General features: G+C 37.5%; 1 protein-coding gene across 1 annotated transcript; it reads left to right on the plus strand.

Moving 5' to 3' along the window:
• Positions 1-208: 208 nt before the first annotated feature.
• Positions 209-18,740, plus strand: LOC149957428 (uncharacterized). Its single transcript, XM_090167027.1, has 10 exons — positions 209-212; positions 972-1,148; positions 1,417-1,468; positions 5,889-6,019; positions 8,106-8,287; positions 8,717-8,782; positions 10,010-10,079; positions 12,645-12,761; positions 17,228-17,434; positions 18,646-18,740. The coding sequence occupies exons 1-10, from the start codon at positions 209-211 to the stop codon at positions 18,738-18,740; spliced, it is 1,101 nt and encodes a 366-aa protein (XP_090023153.1).
• Positions 18,741-25,419: the final 6,679 nt, after the last annotated feature.

The raw sequence follows: 25,419 nt of genomic DNA on the forward strand, positions 1-25,419 counted from the left end.
AGTATCTAAGTATCGCCATATTCAAGGTCGTAATCGTGGGTGGTAGTGCTCCCCTTTATTTGGCTTCAAAGAGACGTGGTAAAATATTTCTACTTTCTAGAAAGTAGAGGGTATCATTATTTAATTGAAATTTAATTTAGCTTCCCATATTTATGACAACGCAATGGTATAAAAACAAAGATTGACAATACCAGATATTGTCAATGAAATGGGTATATTTAGAAACACTTTCGTTAGTTTAGATATATTACTTGCTAAAATATATAGCTCAGTTTCATTTTTAAATAGACACAAGAGCTCCTGAGCTCTCGTAGAAAATACTAGACACGCGCCCTTTTTCACAAATTTACGATAATTTTTCGCCTCTGGAAAAAATTGTGATCGGCCAAAGTCATGTAACGCAAGTGATAATAGACTCTTAAAATAAATAGAAGACTAACTAACGTATAAATAAGAGATAATTATTTTAAAACATTACAACTTTAATTACGCAATAAAAGCAAGTTAAAAACATATCTACATATGTATCAACATCAACGTCGTTGATACATATGTAGATATGTTTTTAACTTGCTTTTATTGCGCAATTAAAGTTGTAATGTTTTAAAAAAATTATCTCTGATAATAAACTCCTATTTTAATTCTGACGCCTATCCTTCTGGTTTTATACCCCCATTTTTACACCCCTAGTACTACTAAATTAAATTAAGATAGGAGGCTTGCTAGTCAGGCTAACTACTAAAAAAAATATCCTTATGTTCAACCCTGGAGGAAATACGTCGCCAGCATTGTTATCTTATTTGACAATAGCAGACGCTAAATCATACGCGCTACTGCCGAAGAGCTTGGCGCAAAGGGTCCACTTAGACAAGATTCCGTAGCGAATAGTCGAAAACCGTCGAAACCGCCTCTACAACCAAAATTAAATCAGAAGTCTTTAATTTCTTATCAAGTAAAAGAACACTTTTTAGCATTTATTCTATCGCACTTAAACAGTGACAAAACCTGGAAGTTGGCCAACGGAACGTTTGAGGAACCTGTGACGCCATTCGACGTGCCACTGCTTCCCAAATTGTCCCTCAGAACGGCAGGCTTTTTCCTATCTGGCCTCAACAGAGTGTATTTCGCTAAAGCGGATCTAGTCCAAAGTAAGCATACCTCGTCCCTTCCTTGAAAGTTTCATTTCTGCACCCAGCGTTAGAATTGGTACCCTCTGCCTGAGTTGCTTCCACTTTCCAAAAATTGGTCTTGCGAGAATTCATAACGTCTTAACCCATCTCTGGCAAAGGCGTCTCAATAAGATGCTTGTCAAAGACAGGGTTTTTGACTTTTTTCAAAACACTTGATTATGTAGCTCAGCCCTTATACTTTAACCGATCATGGGGCTATTTTAACTATTGTATCCTTTTTGGACAGAATCGTGTTACTCCTTGCTACGACAATTACTCGGACCAGGGCAGCCTAGTAGGTAAATATAGCTTTTTATCATTATTGAAAGGGTGGCCACACGTCAGGGAAAAGTCAGGGAATTTAAAAATGGGCCCTAAAAGTTGGGGAAATGTCAGGGGATTTGTAGAATTTATAATAAAGTCAGGGAAAAGTCAGGGAATTCAATTTTATCTTGGCACTTTTTAAGGTAATTTTACTCTGGAATTTTTTCAACATGCCAATAACCTTTTTACTGAAATATAAGTCGATTTAAATTTATTAACTTCTGATGATAAAAGTTAAATATAAAATGAAAAGTTTGACCTTAAAAAGTCATGGAAAATAACTTGAAATGGTCACGGAAAGCAGGGAATACTCCAGGAATTTGAATGTCAGAATGTTGTGGCAACCCTGATTGACGATCATCGCTCGTAAGGTACAAATGCGCCGAAATGGATTTAGTTCCATTATTAAATATCTATTTATTACACGCAGCTCTGTCAACATCCAAACGGTACGAATTGTCGTACCAACGCATGATAGAAAGCAAGCGAATCTGTTCGTTATATAGTACGCGCGTGTGTGTTAAATCACTTTTTTTATGTTTCATCGGATCAGATAACGGTTGTTGAGATCGGTTGAAAGCATTAGCTTTGTCAGTTATGTTTTTGTTTTATTTATTAATTATACTAATTAATTATTCATAGCAAGGAAACTATTGTTGGAAAAATCGGTTGTATTTTTATTAACTCTTTACCCAATGTTCAGTGCCCCCGCCAGCAGTAGGCACAAGTAGGCACGTGCCTATGTTCAAAAATTTTAGGCCTATTTTAGGGGCCTCTAAAATTTTAACAAAATTGCCTCTGGGGCCTCCAAATGTGATTTTTAAATTTTATTTATTTTTAAAAATTGGTCATCTAGCCCCCTAAAAAAAGAACTCCCATTCAATTCCAATTTCCAAGAGTCCTAAATGGCCCTAACAAAACTTTCCATTTTGAACCACCTATACTCGAAATCAATATTACTTGAGTACACAAACAAAGGCAGCGAACTCTGTGGTTTCTGGTTTTGGTAGTGTACTCTGTTAACATTGATATAGAGTATATGACAAAAGACTGGCCCGGGACGGGAAAGTCCGTCGTGCAAGGAAAGCAGCAAAAAAAAAACACCTGTTCGCCTCAGTGATAACTTAGCTCCAACCAACACAATAAACATAAGCTTAGTTTCTAGGAATTCTACAAAAGGGGGCATAAAGTGAGAAACTGGATTTCTTTAATACGACTTAAACCGTTGCAACGCTTAAACGAAGGGAAATCCCAGCGGAGCTGAAGTCGAAGCGTAAAGCATCGTACCAGTCACTACTTTGAATAGAGAGCGTCCTGGGGATTAGGGTTTTTTCTTTTTACTCCTTGTCCCTTTTGCGAAATCACGTGATATCAGTGACCAATGATCGTAGAGAAAGGACCTAGACCTTCGGTGGTGGGACTTGTCCCAGATAACGCGCGTTTCTTCATTTCGTTTTCTGCTCCTGAACAAACAGGTAGTTCTCAATTTAGATTCTCTCCCAGTCAAATTTTTTCTAAGTCTCTTCCGAGACTAACTTTGCCAATACAGCCTTTTTAAAGGCTATTTAGCTGTTTTAAGCTAATTTTTAAACAGCCTTTTTCAAGGCTAATTACCTATTCTAGCTAAATTATTCAAAAAGCCCTTTTCAAGGCTAATTATCTATTCTAGAAAAAATATTAAAACCGCTTTTTTCAGGGCTTTGATATAGCTGGTATTATTAAAAAGTCTGTTTGAAGACTACATAGCTTTAACTAAGCTTTATTTTCTTAAACCTTTTTAAGGTTATTTCGCTATTAGTATATAATAGTAGCATTTTCAAATATGAGTACCAGAAAATTTTTATCTGGGTCCCAAAAATGAGAAAAATGGAAAAGGGAAGATAGTTTCGTTAGTAATCAGAAAGGTGCAATGGTACGTTTTTTGAAATCGTCGGTGCAAAGCCATAACTATAGTTCTGAGAAAAACCTAGTCAAAGAATTGGGAAAGGGTTTAGAATCCTTGGAGACTGATAACAGTCACTGTTTTAGTAATACTGCTGAAGTTCTTCCAAACGTCAGTACTGATATGGAAATGGAACTAACTCATGAAGGAGAAATTGCAGAAGTAATTGCAAACCCCAACTCTAACCATGCACAAAATACATCAAACAACGTGTCCAATTCAAAATAAATGGGCTTACACGCGTTGAATAACTTGGATATTAGTCTAGATAAAGATTGCCTTCCAGTTCAGCCTAAACTAAATCCTTTTCCTAAAAGATTAATTGGCGGTAAAAATCGAGGTTTCAATTCTTCTTGGTATGACAAATAAAATATCAAATGATTGAATATTCAGTTGCAAAGGATGCAGTGTATTGTTTTTGTGGCCGTCATTTTTTAGGCAGTAGAAACACTGCATTTCTAAAGGGATTTTCGGATTGAAAAAACATGGGGACACAATTCGAAGAACACTTCACTTCCAAAAAATCTTCTCACCAACTAGCCTACAAAATGTACTTAGGCTACATGGAATCCAAATCCCGTGGATCAATAGTTTACCAGGTTAACGACCACCATAGACTAGACGTTATTAGAAACAGAGAGGTCCTATCTGCACACGTGGAAGTGATTATTTTATGTGCCCAACAAGATTTAGCACTTCAGGGGAACACTTACATATCCGCCGACAATATTGGGAATAGGGGAAACTTTATTGCAATATTAGATATTTTAAAAAAATGTCATGATTTAAAAGCAAGTTTAGTGAGAAAAATTATTGTTCAAGAGGTCAACTACTATAGGGTAGTTTGGGCGCTTGCCCAACGTGTTTAGCTCCGGGGGTCCGAATTAAAACGTAATAATTAGATTACTTTGAAATTTAAAATTGTCAAAATTATTTTGAGCACTAAACAAGAGGCTGTTTTACACATCAATATTAATTTAATAAGTTAAAACACAACAATAAAACAGTTCAGCTTGAAATAGCGCGAAACTAGACAATGGCCACAGCAATCTTCCCCCTTAACAATGGGGGAGACAAGTCTAAATAAATAGTTGATGAATTTGGGTAAAGAGGTAATCGTAGGGTGGAATTCTTCGATTAAAAGTAAAGTTGGTAATATTTATTTGTAAATAATATACTTAATAATAAAAAATTTATTAATTTAATAATAATAAAACTTTTATTAATTTAATAATAATAACATTTTTATTAATTTAATAATGATAAAAAAATTATTAATTTAATAATGATAAAAAAATTATTAATTTAATGATAACATTTTTATTAATTTAATAATGATAACATTTTTATTAATTTAATAATAATAAAAATTTTATTGATTTAATAATAATAAAATTTTTAAATAATTATATACAATTTGGCTAGTTAAAGAACAACAAAAATTACAAAGAAGTTTTTTATGGGGGCCTCTTAATCACGCAGTGCCTACTCGCGAAAAAATCCTGGCGGGGCTACTGCCAATGTTGTTACGCAGTCCAAAATAGCCCATTCGGTGGATACGGTTCAAGATAACCTTCTCCTCCAGCAAGACCTTGATGCCGTTTCTACCTGGGAGTAGAATCACTGCATGTCATTTAACATCCAGACGAGTTGTGTGATCTATCTCGGTAAACATAATCTCTCGACCACCTCCACACTAGCTGGCATCGGCCTTCCTAGAGCGAACTCCCGGTTCGAGACCTAGGAATCTGGATAGACACCACCCTGAACTATAGTTACCACACTTCCAAGGTCGTTAAAAGGATCAACTCCCTCACGAGCTTCACCAGACGGAACTTCTCCTTTCGGTCCCCACGACATATCCGCACCCTGTATACGTCGCTGATTCTTCCCCACATAAACTTCACGTCAGAAGTGTGGAGGCCATCTCTACTTGGTGACCAAGATAGCCTTAGGAAAGCGCACAATCATTTTACCAAATTGACTTGCGTCCTGGAACACTTATCCCCCGATGACCGCGACACCACACTCCAACTCGACTCCACCAAACTCAGACATGTAGTGAATGATATCTTACAACTCTGGAGTATGTGGAAAGGCGTCTCATAAGTCGACCCTAACTCCTTCTTTCGATTTGATTCCCTACATCGCACTCGAGGACACGACGCCAAAATCTTTAAACCTAGGACCAAGACATCCCTGCGCAAATGGCATTTTCCCCAACGAACAATCGATCTATGGAATTCCATACCAGTTGATGTACTCTCATGTACCACTCGACATACTCTCGGTCGCTCTGTTCGAGAGATTGTGCGACCTAAACTTGACCAGCTTGCCTAAATTTTTATCTTTACTCCCTCTTTTTTGCATTATTACCCAAAAGCAAGGCCTGATTATAATAATGACTGTGTTATCTGCTTTATGTTTATCACGTTCAACTTTTCTTTGAATAGACTTGAAGGTGTCGATGTGGACACAAGCGATGACTCTGATGATTCTGATGACGATCAGGAAGAGCTCAGTGATGACATCACGTTTAAGAACTTATGCAAACAAATTCCTTTCCACGAATATGAGATCCCAAGTAAGTGCCGATTCTCTATGTTGTATTTCGGTATGTACTATCAGATTTATATAACATATTTTAAGAGAGAGTATGGAGAGTCGAGCCCATAGAAATGGAAATGAGACTAGAACCACTGAACTATCCGGTAATCTCAAGGAAAACGGGCAAGCTAGAAGGCTGCGATGAGAGTGGAATCGCTACTAATCCACGCAGACGTGCACCATCTTTTAAAATAAATTGAAGCTTTTTTTTTTAAATAGATGGCGTGCTCCCACAAAGAATAGGCGCGACTACACTGCTATATACTTGACTTACAGACGGGGTCAATACATGTACGTCGTGTAGGGAAAAGCAAAACTAAACTCCGTTTTAGGCTTACTATTTCGTCCTTGTTTTTATATTTATACGATTAAGGTGTGAAAGATTTCGGTACAAAATTTTCTGTGCGGGAAGCTCGACTTTTTTCTGGAGATACTATTTTTGTCCCCTTCCCTGTGCAACGTCCCCGTCAATAATTGGGCCATTCACTAGAAAAAAACTTTCCGCGCGGAGATGCTTTCAGGGTTCAGCCAAAAAAATACAATGCAACGATAAAATAGTTTGTTCAACTTTTAGTGTTAATTCTTCTAAAATTTCGAAAGCCGCAAAGTTTATAATTAAAGTGTTGGTTGCAGGAAATGTTAGCTATGGCTAATTAAAGATTCATTAGAAAGAGCAAACATTTTATAGCCAGTACAGAAAATTTCATCAAAATCGTTTAGTGGTCTTTCAATTATTATAAAAAGAAGTCGAAATGGTGGAAATCGAGTTTTTCGGCGAATTTCCAGACTTCTAAAATTCTTCTCGGCACCCATGACGTCAGAAAATGCGAAGCGTATCATTGGCTAATTGTCTGTAATACATTTCTTTACATCTGGGATTAAAAGCGGGTTGATTTAACACTCAGGAAAAAGTCCTACGCGGTAGTAAATGAAATAGGCATACACATGCCTACGTAGTAGAAAAACGATATGAAACCGAATGCTACTTGTAAAATATATTTTTTATTTCGATAATAATCCTAATATTATGATTAAAAACCTCTGGTTTGAAAACTTCTACAAGTAAACAGAATCCCTCCACTTCAGTTCCTTCTATTTTAGGAATAAAACTACAGCTTTGATTTGCCCCAAATTGCTCGTGCTACGGAGGAGAGAAATTCGCCGAAAATTTCAGGATTTTGGGGACTGAAAAAGGTCAGTTTCGGACTCAAAGTTAATACACTTAGGCTTGGAAATTTGTTTCGACAATGACATTTTTGGAAAGAGAACGTCCTGGGCTTCAAAACAAGCCCGCATTCTTTCGTTTTTATTACTATCGATTTTTCGTGCAACCAACACTTTAAGACAGAAATTCGTTTAACATGGTAACTCGCAACACTTGTATTTGCAACGATAATGAATTTAGGGATGCACCGATATGGGTACAGCCGATATATTGGCCGGCTGATATAAGTAAATTATATCGGTCGATAAAAAAAATATCGGCCAATTAATCGACCGATATTAACAAAGTTATCTATCATAGCAGTAGTGTATATGATATAATCATTATAAAAGGCAGTTCAGTGCACTCTCGTACCATTTTAAATTCTAATTTTTCATTAAAAGAATTTTGCAAGAGCATATGCGAATATGTTTATTCTAATTTTCCGTGATTCATACTTTCTATCACAAATCAATTTAGTTAGTTAATCTAGAATTTTCTTATTTTTTAAGTTTTTCCAGACTATTTTCTAATACCGGTATCGGCCGATATCGGCTTCGTTTAGGCTGATATTTACCGATATTAGAAAATTAGGCCGATATATCGGTGCATCCCTAGTAATAATATAACACTAGTACCTAAATACATTTCAGACAGGTGGGAATTTTTGGAATGCAATTTGTTTTGCAATTTTGGGTAAGTAAAAATACATCCTCCCTAATCGACTTTTATCATGAGAGGGGTACAATTTACCCTTAACCACCAAATTCCATCACCATAGTTCGGGCATGTAAAGGTTCTACAAAGACCCAAGTACCGCCCTACTACTTTGGCCTTAACCTGTCTATTGTTGTTGCAGTTGTTGTCCGTCCACAAGCGCCGGAAACATCCCGTCAAGTGGTTGGAGAACCCGAGGAAAGACTTTGGACTTCCTCAGAAACCGATGGAGCATCACCTGTAAGAAGCGATGAACCGAGCCCATTCAAGGTGCCTGAAGTACCTGTGCTCCGGCGACCGCCCAGAAGAAGAACGCCCCCTAAGGTATCTGCCACCGAATATTTTATTCCGTATCGAGCATCTTTAGGGAAAACAGTTAATAACTCAACCCATATCAGAATATGATCGCGAATATAATGCAATGGGGCTCATTCACTCTAAAGTGTCAGCCATACGACTAATTTCAGAAGGTTCTAAGTCACAAAATATCGAGTTTTCACTCCCCCCTGTTCTGGTTGTCACGCGCATCGTCCTTTCCCTCTGATGCGGCTTATTTGTGGCGTGCCTGTAAGCATTTTTAAGAGCCTGATTTTGTCCATTATTTTAAATTTTAAAAGTGTATTTTTCTTTCAATCAATTTCATCGCCCAAATAATCATTCCATTATTTCATTTTGAAATTTATAAGTGTATTTTTCTTTCAACGTGTATCAATTTCATCGCCCAAATAATCATTTTATTCTTTTTTTTTTCAGGAGAAAAGCCTCAGTTACGATGAAATTCGGAGAAATATCTTAACGCAATATAGGACGCCACCTGTGGTAAGTGCATGAAATATCTCTCACTCACAAGTCCGTTTACATTAATAAATAGAATGTCCCATCCGAATAATCAGATATCATGGCACGGGTTTCACAGTCTCAATTTTTATGAATAGCGCTGGGACAGCTGTTGCAGTCAGAGGCAAAGATTGGGGCAAGACAACAGGGGCAGCCAGAGAGAAAATGGGGCAACACAATGAGGGCGTAGCAGCTGCAACCAAGGAGAGAGAGCTAGGCAAGACAACAAGGGGGTAACAAGAGCATACAAAGAAAAAGGTTGGGGTAAGACAGCAAGGGACTAACAGGGCCATCCATTAAGAAAAATGGGGCAAGGCAACAAGGGGGTAACAGGAGCAGCTAGAGAGAAATGAGGGTGTAGCAGCCGCAACGAGATAGAGAGTTGGGACATGACAAAGAGGGGTTAACAGGGCCATCCATTAAGAAAAATGGGGCAAGGCAACAAGGGGGTAACAGGAGCAGCTAGAGAGAAATGAGGGTGTAGCAGCTGCAACGAGATAGAGAGTTGGGACATGACAAAGAGGGGTTAACAGGGCCATCCATTAAGAAAAATGGGGCAAGGCAACAAGGGGGTAACAGGAGCAGCTAGAGAGAAATGAGGGTGTAGCAGCCGCAACGAGATAGAGAGTTGGGACATGACAAAGAGGGGTTAACAGGGCCATCCATTAAGAAAAATGGGGCAAGGCAACAAGGGGGTAACAGGAGCAGCTAGAGAGAAATGAGGGTGTAGCAGCCGCAACGAGATAGAGAGTTGGGACATGACAAAGAGGGGTTAACAGGGCCATCCATTAAGAAAAATGGGGCAAGGCAACAAGGGGGTAACAGGAGCAGCTAGAGAGAAATGAGGGTGTAGCAGCCGCAACGAGATAGAGAGTTGGGACATGACAAAGAGGGGTTAACAGGGCCATCCATTAAGAAAAATGGGGCAAGGCAACAAGGGGGTAACAGGAGCAGCTAGAGAGAAATGAGGGTGTAGCAGCCGCAACGAGATAGAGAGTTGGGACATGACAAAGAGGGGTTAACAGGGCCATCCATTAAGAAAAATGGGGCAAGGCAACAAGGGGGTAACAGGAGCAGCTAGAGAGAAATGAGGTGGTTGTAGCAGCCGCAACCAGATAGAGTAAACCAGTAAACTCGTCGGAGCAGCCCGAACCGCTACAAAAACTCACTTTCGTTGTTGTTTTAATTAATTCCTATTTCTTTATGTAGCTCTCTCGTGTGTATCCAAGGATTTTCGAGGAAATGAGAGCTCGAATGCAAGAGTTACGACAAATCACAGGTTTTTCGATTAAGTTTCTACTCCCTTGAATCCTCAAGATTAACGGAATATAGTACCGGCCCATAGGCAATAATAGACTACGTGTAGGGGAACTTGTAGGCGCGTAGATTGTACAAAATAAAGCTACGTCTACACTCAGCTACAAGTTTTCGCTACACCAAGGGTGGCTTAACCTGTCTATTATTAGGCAAGAAAGTTGTATTATTCCATATGTATTAAATGAAGTCAATCTAATTTTCAGGTGACGAGACCATAATAGGAAGAATTAATGTTCCCGACTGGAGAAGGTTTATCGATATTCGTCGGACGAACTACCGGAGGATCCCGGGCATCCGTAAGTCTTATCATGGAACTAAATATTACTACTTTATATGTGGGGTGGCGCAGTGGTTAGCACTTTCGCCTCGCAGTAAGAGGAGCCGGGTTCGATCCCAGCTTGTGGCACTGGGTGAAAACTCTGAACCATTCCTTCTGCGTTGAGTTTGCAAGTTATCTTCCCTCTGAGTAGAAACTTATAGAGGTTAAAATCTAGTAGTAAGTGTAGGGAGCTGTTGGCTCGCGTGGCGTGAAGTGCTTGCCACCTAGGAGCAACAAACACACCACCCTACCCAAGGAGAAAGCAACCCGTCAAAAGACTTATATTTTCTTACTACATTTTTCATTGGCTAGACGGTTTAGCGCCTGCTGCCGTCGGAAGGGGAAAATTCGGAAATTGTAAAACGTTCAGCGTATAGGCTCGTCCAATGAAATTCGTACACAACACTGCGTTAGCGGGTTTAAAGGCTAGCTGCGTTCTCCTTGTGTTTGTTCCTCCTAGTTGCCAGCACCCTCCTAACCTTGTAACCCGGCCACCTTTAAAAGTCGCTATGTGCCTTGATTATTATCCTGCATTGGAACTTCTAGAGAAACAGACACCCATACAGCAACGAATTCTTTTAAAACCTTTATTACCTGTTATGGAAAGGGGAAACCGGTTATGGAAAGGGGAAACCGAAGTACTCGGAGGAAAATCCCTTTAATAAAGGAGTTGTTTATAGGTTTACAACCATTATCGCCCGCGATCGTAAAAGTTATGAAAATAATAAAATTGGAATGTTAGTATTTTATTTCAGTTAGAAAAAAATAGTTATTTAAAAATTTGCGGAATGAGTAATTTAATAATTTGTGAAATGAGTAATTTAATAATTTGCGGAATGAGTAAATTAATAATTTGCGTAGTGAGTAATTTCATAATTTGCGGAATGAGTAATTTAATTATTTGTAGAATGAGTAATTTAATAGTTTGCGGAATGAGTAATTTAATAATTTGCGTAGTGAGTAATTTAATAATTTGCGTAGTGTGTAATTTAATAATTTGCGTAGTGAGTAATTTCATAATTTGCGGAATGAGTAATTTAATTATTTGTAAAATGAGTAATTTAATAGTTTGCGGAATGAGTAATTTAATAATTTGTGGAATGAGTAATTTAATAGTTTGCGGAATGAGTAATTTAATAATTTGTGGAATGAGTAATTTAATAATTTGTGTAGTGAGTAATTTAATAATTTGCGTAGTGAGTAATTTAATAATTTGCGGAATGAATAATTTAATTATTTGTAGAATGAGTAATTTAATAGTTTGCGGAAGGATTAATTTAATTATTTGTAGAATGAGTAATTTAATAGTTTGCGGAAGGAGTAATTTAATTATTTGTAGAATGAGTAATTTAATAATTTGTGGAATGAGTAATTTAATAATTTGCGTAGTGAGTAATTTAATAATTTGCGTAGTGAGTAATTTAATAATTTGCGTAGTGAGTAATTTAATAATTTGCGTAGTGAGTAATTTAATAATTTGCGGAATGAGTAATTTAATTATTTGTAGAATGAGTAATTTAATAGTTTGCGGAAGGAGTAATTTAATTATTTGTAGAATGAGTAATTTAATAGTTTGCGGAAGGAGTAATTTAATTATTTGTGGAATGAGTAATTTAATAATCTGCGGAAGGAGTAATTTAATAATTTGTGGAATGAGTAGTTAAATAATTTGTGAAATTAGTTTTTAATCATTTGTGGAATGAGTAATTTAATAATATGCGGAATAGTAATTTAATAATTTGCGAAACTTTGTATTTCATAATTTGTTGAAAGAGTAATTTCATAATTTGTTGAAAGAGTAATTTCATATTTTGTTGAAAGATAATTTCATATTTTGTTGAAAGATAATTTTCATATTTTGTTGAAAGTGCAATTTCATATTTTGTTGAAAGTGCAATTTCATATTTTGTTGAAAGTGCAATTTCATATTTTGTTGAAAGTGCAATTTCATATTTTGTTGAAAGTGCAATTTCATAATTTGCAGAACGCATAATTTAATTATTGGCAGAACGGATATAGCTAAATGCGTAATTTAGTAAATTTATTTTCAAAAATATGAATTTAGTTGTTTACGTAACATACCAAATTAGTAATTTAAAAATTTTCTTTGATTTGGAAATTTTTTAGTTTCCTGTACACCGATTACTCCCCATGATAAACCCTCGGCCTCGAATCTACCAATTTCCAATAATTTTTATTTTTTATTAGATCCCGAGGACTTGATTTTAGAAATTCTTGTCGATATGTGTCCAATTACTCCGCCAGACGTACCGTTTCCAGGTGCTCTGTCTCCGTCCAGCAGTCCTACCTTTCCATCGCCAACACGTTGGTTATCTGAATCGACGCCTATACGACCCCGACCATCTCCCCCACTGACATCTCCTCGCCAACCCCGACCATCAATCCCAGAGACATCTCGCCAACCCCGACCATCTCCCCCACAGACATCTCCTCGCCAACCCCGACTATCTCCCCCACCTAGATCTCCACGAAGACAACGACCTTCACCCCCACAGACATCTCCTCGCCAACCCCGACTAACTCCCCCACGGAGGTCTCGCAAACCTAAACAATATTCCCCAACGAAACCACCCTCCAGACGGCTTACTGAACCTCCTTTATCTTCCACGGTCCAACCCGCCCCTGAACCAGCTCGCGCGCCAAGACTAAGCCCACCTGATACACCGCCCCCACGAAGTCACCGTACTACGCCGGTTTCCTCACCTCCGGAAAGTCCTAAAATTTCGCCATTTGCCAGGCCACAGTGGTCACCGCCATCGGACCCTCCGATTCCATCACTTCCAATATCGTCCCCGGTTTTGCACGAACTTGAAAGGGATATTCCACAACGAACACCTTCGCGGAGCCCAGTACTTTCGCCATTTACCAGACCACGCTGGTCTCCGCCGACTGTGCTTCCATTTCTACCAGATTTCCAACCACGAGAGCTCCAAGCTTTGACACCCGCAGAGGATGACATTGAAAGTAAAATTATTACTCTTATTTGCTTTGCTTATTCGTATTTCTAGTCAGTAAGGTATATTAGGGCTTGACAATAAAATAAGGATCAGAATAATATTGCGCCTCTGGTAGTTTTTGTAGGCTTGATAAAGCACGTTATTGAAACTGGAAACACGAGTCGTCTACTATACGCATATCTTTTGTCATTTCATTCGCGACTGAGTCTAGGTGGCGTAACGTTAGATAGGGCCTGTGATCTAGCATCTGCTACAGACCAACTAAAAAGGCATAAATTGAACCTTTTATTTTTAAATAAACTTATCAAAATATAAGCAAACGCTGCAAAAATTAAATTAAAATGCAAGTATCATTATTTATAAAGACAAATTTACGAATAACGATGAGGTTTCAATGGCGAACCGAAGGGGGCGTAGCTATAGTTTTTGGTCTCGAATATTGGTTGACCGGGCTGGTGCCATGGTAGGATTTGCACGCAATATTAACTAGATGGTAAATACGGCTCTAATGCCTTGGTGCAGGGAATAAGACAAAAGACACCATCAATGAACTATTGGATTATTCGAACCCCTGAGATATACCTTCCCTTATTCGACTAATGCATTGCATGTCACGTATTTCATATAGATATAAGAGCAGCGGAACCGAGCCCACCGACAAGGTACGATATTCATTTATTTTATTTAAATTTAAAGTCTTATTCCCCTAGATTTTAATATACTTTGAAAGTCTACTTCAGAGAAACAATAGATAATATTATAGGGATTTCCAAGTTTCGTTCAGGGGCGTTGCTAGGTTTTTCATTGGGGGGTCAGTTTCATTACCTTTTATAGCGTCTATCATATCCCACTAATACGGGTAATTTAGTAACACAAGGCGACGTTCGCTGCTGCCTTCGAAGCGCTAGAGCGTCTGCTTATACGCAACTTATCTACTTTTCAACGGCACACAAAAGAAGGCGTAGCGATAAAAGGGCCTATACGCGTATAATGAATACCTTCGGAAAATATAGATTATCCCCCACTTTGTGTTTCCAAAATTTTACTCAAATCATTTATTTAGCTGGTGAGGTTTGACAAACCCTATGCATTAAGATATTAAAATAAAATAAAAACAACCACTTTTGCATAGTAAAAATTTTTACTATGCAAAAGTGGTTGTTTTTATTTTATTTTAACATTTATTTAGCTTTAAAGAGCAAACAAGCAACGCAAGGGGTCAGACATTCGTCAGAATCCTTACCACTCTATAGAAACAAAAATCTTGAAAATGTAGTTGATAATCCCGAAATCTAGACGAAAATTAACTTAAAAAAATCAGGGTAAAAATCGCGCTGTTAAATCTCAAACGTTTCGCATTTCACCTTTGAGATTCAAACACAGAATATTGTAGTGTCCAACATCTCTTTGCAACATGGTCTTATTGGTGTCGTCTTAATTGTAGTTGGCCCTCATTGCTAGGAAGTCCAACACCATCTGTTCGCTCGGACCTTTCCGGCGTGTCGTCTTCAGTTGGGGGTAAGTTTAAAAATTAAGATCAGATTGACCCAGGTTTATTCAACTTTCAGGTGGTTATGTTACGGTGCCACACTATACTTACTATTATCCTAAGTTGTTATGGAAAAGGGAAACCGAAGACAATTTGCAGTCCCATTACAGTAACTTTGTACTGTAGAATGTTACGTTGTAACGCTGTATAGTGTTTCCGATAACTATAGTTATAAAAATACGTGGCCCACAATAAGTCACTGTGAATTAGTGCGATTTATGTGGATTTCTCAACGACGCTCACTATTGCAGATAAATAAAAGCTCGTGAAACAAAACCATAAAACAATGGCATGGTGGGTTTATAATTAAAATAATTATATACCATTAAATTCGTTTATAACTTAGAAAAACAATTTTCAAGGTAATATTTAATTAAGATTATGTCCATCTTTACCTAAGGGAATTAATAGACTTAATTTGTAAGATTAAAAGACTATTAAAAAGTCCTTTTTAATAGTGTTTTAAAATTTTATATATTTTACCATGGAACATAATTGTAAAATTTATGAATAAGTAGGTTAACGAAATGGTGTTCACCGTTCACTTTCAATAATGTTAAAGAGGGGAATTTTGGCAAGCAAATCTGATTTATTGTGCGTAATCCAACCTCCCAGAGTTGAATAACCTTGATTTTATTTTAATTGATTATGTATTTTATGTGACCCTGAAACTTCACTATAGCTTAAGTCTTTAATCAAGTTGATTGAAGGACCACAAAAGTGACGTAGGGCTTTGGGTCCTAGTCCAAATGCCGACTCTAAAGCCACGTTCACACTAGAGCCTAAAACCCAGTTTAGGTCGGTTTGTATTCCAGTTTTGACTGCCGACGATAATTCTTGTTTCAGACGTGCGAACTCTATTCAGCCCGGTTCGCTTATAGCCAAGGCTTAACGCCATTTCAAATTATGACTAGAATTTTGAAAATACTAAAATGTATCCCATAACAATTAGTTAATCATGTTTACTATACATACAGTAATATTATTGGACATTATTTAGAATTTTATTCCCATTATTTTGGAAAATACGAGCAATTTGACTTCCCCGCCTGGTCGTTTTGAAAGCGATTCTAAGCGGGCGGACTTGGACAAGTTGCTTCCCGAACCAACACGAAGCGATTTCTCACGCTGGTTTCGAAAACTAGTTATCTAAACGAAGCTATTTAAGTGTGAACGCGGCTTAAAAATCTTAAACCTTTTTGAGTTATTTCCGCGTAAGTACGTTTTTGATCCTTTTTAAAGTCGGTATAGCGAACTTACATTTTGGAACACTCGTCGACTCAAAAAAGACCTTACAATGTTTAGTATTAATGTATAAGTCTAAAGAAATTCAGATAGTAAATAAGTAACAATCTTTTTTATTATATCGATTCTCTGGAGAAACGGCGAAACTGTGGCAGCTAGGAGCAACAAACACAAGGAGAACGCAGCTAGCCTTTAAACACGCTAACTAAGGGTTGTGTACGAATTTCATTGGACGAGTGTCACGAGCCTTTACGCTGAACGTTTTACGGGCTGGGGGGGAAGACAATTTCCGAATTTTCCCATTCCGACGGCAGCAGGCGCTAAAGCGTCTAGCCAAGGGAAAATGTACACAAGAAAATCAACGACTTTTGACGGGTTGCGTTCTCCTTGTGTGCATGGGGTGTTGTGTTTGTTGCTCCTAGTTGGCAGGATCTAGTTTAAAGGAAGTCCACTTGCGGTGCTGTCGTCCAACGAGGAACAATGTCGCGATTTAGTTTGAGCGGGTTATGTCATCTAGGTTTCCCCACGCCACTTTTGTTGCCTTATAAATCGCTTTGTCAACCGGCATAATTCTTGTACTCGCTTTAATAAAAAGTAACCTTTTTTCTAAAGACTCCCGGTCCCTTGTCCTTATACTTGCAACGTGCATGAAAACTAGTGTCGTATTAACCCATGGCATGGCCCCTAGGCCTTGAGCTTCTTTGAGCGTAGTCAGCCTTATGGAGAATGCGGAACTTAATGCACCTAAATCTAGTGAAACCTTGGAGGAGTAAAGCAGGCATTGGGAGTAAAAGAAGTGTGGAGTTTTAAAAGCGGTTGCTTTGAAGTCGCGTTAATTTGCGCCTGGTGACATCTTTATACTGAAAGAGAACTAACAACAATTAGTGGCATAGTTATCTTTTACGAATACAGATGGCACCTTACGAAAAAGCCCCCGGCTTGGAGGGCTGGTCTTATTAAATATCCAAACTCCATAGCGCCGGTTGCTCTTGTGTGTCTCATCGTATTTTGTCGTTCAGGCTGCAGACCAACTGGTTTCTCCATCACTTCTTCCTTATTCTCGGAGTCGCTATCTCCAGCAAGACCGTATCGCAATCAGACTGTCATCAGGACTATTTCGAGTATTAAAAGAACTGTGGCTATCCTTGGTGAAACGACGCTGGAGGAGCACTGCCCCGTCGGCACCGCGCGAAAAACCGTGGCAGGAACGTTCTTGCAAATACTTCGTAAGTCTTAAGTTCCGCAATTAGCCTTTTCAGTTTACATAGAGCCACCTAGCGGCCAACGTGAGAAGTTTATAAACTGTGGGTTTTCGTTTACTAAGAAGATGATAAATCAGAAAGTGTTTGCTTAACAGACCAAAATTCAGCAAATTTATGATAATCACATGAAGCTTCTACGTGGCTTGATGTGAACTGAAAAGGCTTATTTTGCTTCTCGATAAAATGTTATCCTATGGCTTGGATATGGTACCAGGCTACCAGCCCCTCGATCTGACTTCCCCCTTGGTTTTAACTAGTTTGCGCGGGAGAGTTCAGACAGGAGTTGTGTAAATGGTGGGCATGAAACCAGGTTTAATAGTAATTTCAATTTGACGTAACTTTATTTAAAATGAGAAAATCTGATGGTTGTCCATATTACAAACGATGCTAGTTTTTGCGAGAATAAGTGACACCTTTCGTCGACCTTAAAAAACTCTTTCTCAATGGGATGATAAGTTTCTCAATTTGTGTCTAAGTGCCGTTCTGTGACCTTCGTAGGCCCTGGGCACTAAGAATTTTGTAGGCCCTAGTAAATTTGTATGAAGAATTTTCTAAGTTTGAATTTTTCCAAACTCATAAACTTTCATAGGCCCTTTCAAACCTTCGTAGGTTAGCCCCGCGGCATATTTTACCGATGGAATAATGTTAGAAAATCAATATATGACGCTCTCCGTCCCGCGCTATATTTTCTTCTCAAGCATTATTGGGAAAGTCGATGGCTCCTTGCGTAGGTACATTAATGTTTTGTTTACTACACTCTTTACCTCGCTCTTTCCTAATTGTTCAAATGTTAGCTCAACAATTATTTAACTCGCAACAGTTATTTGTATGCAATATAGTGCGTAAGTAGTATTTAATATTAAGTCACTGAACTAATTAACATCATTGATTAGTTCCAGGATTAAATTTATAGAGAAAATCGCGACCTATTTGAATGACATTTCATACGTAGTTATGATTGACCAAGTAGTTGCGAGGAACCCTACGTTCACCGACCTTTGAACTTTAACCTGAGACCAGAGAAGTCAAAGGTCGTGTGAGCAAATCGATGATTTTATAGGGGAGAAGGAGGAACATGTGGGGATTTTTTAGCAACTCTTAAGATATATAAATTTATTCTTAGCGTCGTTTTCAATCAAAATCACAGATTGAATGTATGTTTATTGGTTTTCCAGAAATGCACAGCTCCCGAAAGATTAACATTCACCAAGAACCAGAAAATGGACATTTGAAAATATTTGCTTTGTCGGACGACGTTGCAAACTTGTAATTCAATTGGCAAATATTTTTGAAAATGGTGTTTAAAATAATTTCGCCAAGTCGTTTATTCCGTAATTATTTACTTAAAGAACATTGAAATACTGGGAGTTTTTGAAACTAAATCGATTCGTCAATATTTCTTAGTTATGTATTTTTCCAAGTGGTTTATTCCTTAATCATTGCCTTTTTAGTTCATTTTCTTAATATTTTTCGGTTTTATATAATTCCATTTTAGAAGGAGAAATAATATAATTTAGGTTTAATTTAATCTGTAATTTGGTATAAATGTTTTGTATCTTTTTAGTTAAGATTACTAGCGTTAATCTTTTTGCTTTACAATGAGCTAATATGTTTTTATTTTATTTTACGGTAATGTTACCATTCCGTCCATTAAGTGCTTTTCATTCTAATAACCGAGAATTATATACCTCATTTAAAATCTTTCAATCAGAAGTTCAGAACTTATATGCATAAAGTCATTTTGTAATTTTACCTATAGAATTCAGACACCCGTTTCTGTACCTTGAATTACAGGCAACTTTCCGTAATTGTAAATTAAACTACCAGGAATTTTTCGTTTCTGTATATTGAACTTCTTTTAATTCTTTGTAACTGTACATTGAACTACCTTTAATTCTTTGTAACTGTACATTGAACTTCTTTTAATTCTTTGTAACTGTACATTGAACTACCTTTAATTCTTTGTAACTGTACATTGAACTACCTTTAATTCTTTGTAACTGTACATTGAACTACCTTTAATTCTTTGTAACTGTACATTGAACTACAGGGATGGTTTTCGTTCAATATTATTTTGTTTAATCTATTTTATTTTATTAGTGTCATTGATAACTGTACCACGAGCAACAGGGATTTTTAGCTACTCCACATTGAGTTAGAGGGATGTGTAGCTACTGCACATTGAACTAGCGGAATGTGTAGCTACTGCACATTGAACTAGCGGGATGTGTAGCTACTGCACATTGAACTAGCGGGATGTGTAGCTACTGCACATTGAACTAGCGGGATTTGTAGCTACTGCACATTGATATAGCGGTATTTTTCCGTTACTGTGCATTTAACTAGTCAATTTTGTCCGTTACTGTGCATTTAACTAGTCAATTTTTTCCCGTTACTGTGCACTGAACCACCGGGATTTTATTCAATATTTTTTGTTTAATTCATCTTAATTGTTTAATTGTAAAAGTAAAGAAAAAATACAATCGTAGGTTATTAGCGAAATCCTCAAATAAATTACAATGGTATTTAAAGTAATCATCTCATCTTTATTTGTAAACGATGAACGTTTCATTTTTCTTTCATGTAAGACCAATATTTAGCTATAATTTCAAATCCATAATTATTGAATAATTAGATTAAAATTATGGAAATAAAAGTTAATTTAAAATTCGAATTTCGGCTTTGTTCAAAACCCACTCCCCTTGGTCAATTTACTATCGACCGCTACCGTACCATTTAATTTTCTTTTAATAGTTCTTCTGAAAATGTTTTAATAATAGAGTAGTATCGCTCTGTAGCTTTGGGCTATGGCCGCCTTTTTGAGGGCAGTTTTTATCGATAGGAAAAAGCATGGTTGACGTCGACATACGTCACGCCGATATTACTCTATTTATTCATGTGAGCAGAGAATAAGCGGGTAGCGCCCTGCTCGTTTCGTGATTCCCGATAACAAACCACGCCTACCAGCCTTTCCTGGTCCGCGCGCCGAGGGCATTTGTACCAGCCTTGCCTTGTGTAATCATCCCCCCCTTCTCTCGCTGGGATGACACTCTGGTACTATTGCAGGCAGGAATCCATACCTCTTTTGGAATGCTTATCGCGGCCGATTTTCATCTCGATGTGGCTGGCCATTTTTTATGTCACTATGTTAACTTAACAAACAACTACGTGAGACTCTGAGAGGGGAGCGCGTGCAGAGGGCATTTTTCTCTCGTAGGAGTGGCCAAAGCCGTCAGAGTGATCTTACTATACGCGATACGAAAGGATAAGCATTCCAAGTAGAGATATGGATTCCTGTTGCAGGTTCTCTTTAAGCATAGGCGTAAGATTCGCGAGCGAAAACTATCGCTACGCCCCTTTCTTTCGCCATTGAAACCTAGATAGATAGGTAGCGGCTAAAGCAGACGCTATTAGGTTTCCTCGACGTTATTCGTAAATTTGACTTTATAAATAATGATACTTGCATTTTAATTTAATTTTTGCATCGTTTACTTATATTTGGATTAGTTTATTTAAAATAAAATCGTTCTTATGGCTTTTTAATTTGACTGTAGCAGACGGTAGATCATAGGCGCTAGCACCGTTACGCCACCTGTAGGCTCGTTTCGGTCGCGGATATCTTCATGAGGCTGTTGTTGCTATTCTATGTTCACCTATATACATTCTTGGTGTCAGAAATTCGGAGGTCGTATGTTGTGTCCATCCGAATGAGCTGGTTTAATATTTATAAGCAAATTTAAAATCAGCATTGGCCGCAATTATATGTCTCATTTTTTATAAATTGACCCTTTTTCAACTTCCACGAAATGTTTTTTTTTACCATATCGTTAACGGGAAATACATAAGCCTATAATTATATTCTCAACGTTTGTCAGTTTTAGGAAAGGGCAACAAAAGTGGCGTGAGGAAAACTTAATGGCAGAAGCTGATCAAATTGCACAGTGACATAGGCGAAAGTGGGAAATGACTCGAGATATGATCTAGTTCAAATGAAATCCGCCTGCGGCGCTACTGTGCAAAGTAATAATAATAATAACCAGCTAGGCTACTACCCAAATCATCTAGCAACTGATAATGCCTTTAAACAGGTGGCCGGGTTACACGCGAGCCAACAGCTCCCTACACTAACTACTATACCTTTAGCCTCGACGAGTTTTTATGGGAAGGGGAAACCGAAGAACTCGGGAGAAAACCCCTTTAACCAGTGAGGTGAGAATTTGCGAACTCAACGCAGAAGGAGTAGTTCCGAATTTTCACCCAGTTCCACAAGTTTGGATCGAACCCGGCTCCTCTTTGCTGCGAGGCGAAAGCGCTCACCACTCCACCACCCCAAGTCAAAGTTACTATCTTGATTTTCACGGTGCAGTTTCAGTAGTTTCTGCAAAGTAGCCACTTTATGTTGACCTTCAATTATTAAATGACTGGTTTTGACTTGAATCTTTAGACATGAAGGAAAGATATAGACCTCCTTAAAATGGATATGTAAGAACTACTTAAAAAATTGTCAATTGCGGTATTTCATCACCAAAAAGGTATATTGTGAAAGTGGACCAGTAAGAAAATAATGTCTTCACTAAATTTCTAATATCTTAAAATAATAAGAGAATAAACTGAATGGATTTGATCGCTGAAAGAAATATTGGCGACGTGTCGGTTACAAATACAACCGTACTCAAGCCAAAACCAAGTCAAATAGATTCGAAGTTTACTTTATATAAATAATATAACAAAAGTCAAAATTTTGCCAGAGATTACAACAGTAGACCGGTTTCGCCCTTTTGGGGCTCAACAGTACTGTGTAGGAACTCTGGCTATCCTCGGAAATCTGCCGATATCAGTAAAACTAATAAACATTCAGAGTACCCTATATGTGAGCAGTCCATTGCAACTTATAGTGAAATTCTTCACCAATTATTGCATGGCGGTCGCTATTCAGCAGACATCTTTTACGCTCGGGCTTCCGTTGAATTCCAACGTTCCTTCACAGTACTGATGAGCCCCAAAAGGGCGAAACCGGTCTACTGTTGGAATCTCTGGCAAAATTTTGACTTTTGATATACATATCTTAACGTTGGAGGACGCGAGGGGCTAACCACTCCTAGAAAGTCTGTACACCGGATTACGCTTAGATTAGCACTGCCAAAGGCAGGGACTTCAAAGATTACGCGTAATCCCATTAGTACAGGTAAAGGTACGGCTCTGTACACCGATTACGCGGGGTGATCAGCCCCTCGGGAGGACGACGCAAAAACTGACTTTTTTGCATTTGATCATAGACAGTATATATCCCTAATTTTGATAATTTATTTAATTTGTAAATTTTTATAAATATGACCTGGATCGTTTTGTTCAGCAAGAAATTGTTTCGCAATTAAAAACAAAACTCGTGTTTATCTTTTTTCAAGTTTCCAAGAGATAAAGATCGGTGAATACGCGTTTTTAATATACAGGCCTATTTTATATTAAATTATTTTCCCGCAATTTTTTAGTTCCATTTTGTGGCTAGAAAATATAAAAAACGACGAACTTAAAAATAAATCAACCGAATACCTAGTACATATTCAACTAGTACCGTGTACACCTTTCAGAAGAAAAACTCTTAAATTGCTTAAAGAAATAATTACATGTGTTAAGAAAGTTATTTATTTTACAGACGGTTGTGCTGGGCAATACAAAAACCGATATAATTTCACAAATCTCTGTCATCATCTAGAAGATTTTAGTATAAAGTGCGACTGCCATTTTTTCGCAACATCGCGTGGAAAAGGTCCATGCGATGGAATCGGCGGAATGGTGAAAAGGAAAATGGCCAAAACTAGTCTCCAAAGACCGATTTCAGACCAAATTCTAACATGTTTAGGTTTTGTAAAAATTCCTGACAGCGAAATAAATGAAACTACAGCTGCTTTACAAGAGCGATTCGCCTGTGCTCAAACTATAAAAGGACCGCAAAGATTTCATAAATTTGTCCCAGTAAACATTAATTTTGTAGAAGTGGCCTTTCTTTCAGAAATGGAAGACAAAAAACTGTTCCAAATATCTCGATGCTTGGATAATGTTGAAATTGAAGACATAACTGAAACAGAAAATTTCAAGAAAGGGGAGTTCTTGGCTGCTGTGTACGATGAAGATTATTATATCGGTAAGGTTTTGGACTCATCGTTAGAATTTGATGATGTACTTGTTTCATTTATGTACCCGGCAAACGTTTTAAATAATTATAATTGGCCTATAAAAATTGATAAATGCTGGGTTCCAATTTAAAATATATTATGCAAAATTCAATGCCCTTCACTAATAAACCATTCTATAAGTAAATACAACATAAAAGATGCAGATAAGATAAAAATAGAACAGTATTTTTCGATGTTTCTGTCTAAAAAATAAACATTTAAGTTACAAAACTTTAATTTTGTTATGGGAATAAAATATATTATTTTCTCAAAAATAAAACATTTTATCCTCTCAATTTTTCTATATTTTGTATGGAGAAGTTGAAAAATAATAAAACTAGCTATTTACAGGGTCAAGGGTCAAATAATTAAACTCGTTTTTTTCTCTTGGTAACAATATTTACTGTTTCAATCTGTATTTTTCATCGTATTTGTCTCTCCGTTTTCTTTAAAATAAGATGTCATACACATTTTTACGATAAGTGGAAACTGAGAAAATTATATGAACGTATTAGGGGTCAAGGTCATTTTTATAAAATGGCCTATCCCGTAATCTCCGAAACTACTCACCAGATTTCAGATCTGGGTTCCTCGACCACAATAACCCTAAATACAAGTTTTCATCGAAATCGGTGGAAAAAGGGTGACCCAGGTGGGAAAATCTTTCGTGGAATTACATATCTAATCCACAAGTGCTTTTGAGTCGAATTGGCGTTAATTTCGCCACCAAAACGACTCACAAACATAACTGCGTGTATTAATTTGCTTCGCTACGTATAATAAGGATTTCATTGTCTAGGAATAGTTTCTTATTTATAATCTTCATTTTCCGATGTAAATGTTTGGGACACTCGGTATATGATGTATTTCGGCCTGCACTATTGAAAAATCAATAAAGAGGTTAAGCCACACCTCGAAAACGGGTAGGGAAAACTTGTAGCTGAGTGTAGACGTAGCTTTGGCGTGTACAATCTACACTCTTACAAGTTCCTCCAACACGTTTTCGAGGGGTCACTTAAAGAGAATATAACCTGCAAATCAATCTTTATGGAAGACCCTTTTAATTTTTCAAATTTACCTGTACAGTGGCGCCAAACATTTTTAAAGCCGAAAAAAGAGCGGCCAGAGCTGCAAACGTTGGTGTTCCACACCAAATACCTGAGGTTATATTCCCTTTAACCTGTTTACGAACCTACGAATGTACAATAATTTCTAGGGAATTAAATTAGCACTATACGGAGATGAGCACTTCAATCTAAGAGATGGCTTATATACTACTGTTTTTCTAAAGCAACATTTTGGTCGAATTAAATACATAGACCGCGTTATTTTGAATTAAAGAATAACGTTTGAAAAAACGAAACTCCGGAAACATTTCATACGTGTCCATTATTGGGTTATTGATCTTAAGTAGCCTAAACTAGAAGAACAAATTTTCTAACTAAAACATCGCTGCTATAAACAAAGAGTATAAAGCCCCAGGAATGGAAGGATTGCTATTATTGGCCGCGTGTTTTGGTTGCGTCAGAAACTTCCGGCAAGCAAATCAGAGTACCCGGAAACGGTTAACGCAACCCGGTCTCTCTTTAAAAACGAGAGGGGCTAAAGTTCCACTAGACGGAGCTACACCTTCCATTCCTGGGGCTTTATATTCTTTGCTATAAACAAGCGAGCCGGTGACTACTGCAATTATTTTAAGAGACGCCGGCACAGTTGGAATCGCGCATATTCCGAATCGATAGCTCATTCTGCTTTACACGCTAGATTCGATAAAGA

The sequence above is a fragment of the Leiobunum rupestre genome, chromosome 2 (genome assembly GCF_980474605.1).
Source record: "Leiobunum rupestre chromosome 2, qqLeiRupe1.1.hap1, whole genome shotgun sequence".
Classification (NCBI taxonomy): domain Eukaryota; kingdom Metazoa; phylum Arthropoda; class Arachnida; order Opiliones; family Sclerosomatidae; genus Leiobunum; species Leiobunum rupestre.

Bases quoted from the DNA above. Each gene is read 5' to 3' on its own strand.
- LOC149957428 (XM_090167027.1), top strand. The intron at 8,783-10,009 runs GTAAGTGCATGA...TTCTTTATGTAG, and splicing joins AATATAGGACGCCACCTGTG to CTCTCTCGTGTGTATCCAAG. The intron at 12,762-17,227 runs GTTGGTTATCTG...TTTGTCGTTCAG, and splicing joins TACCTTTCCATCGCCAACAC to GCTGCAGACCAACTGGTTTC.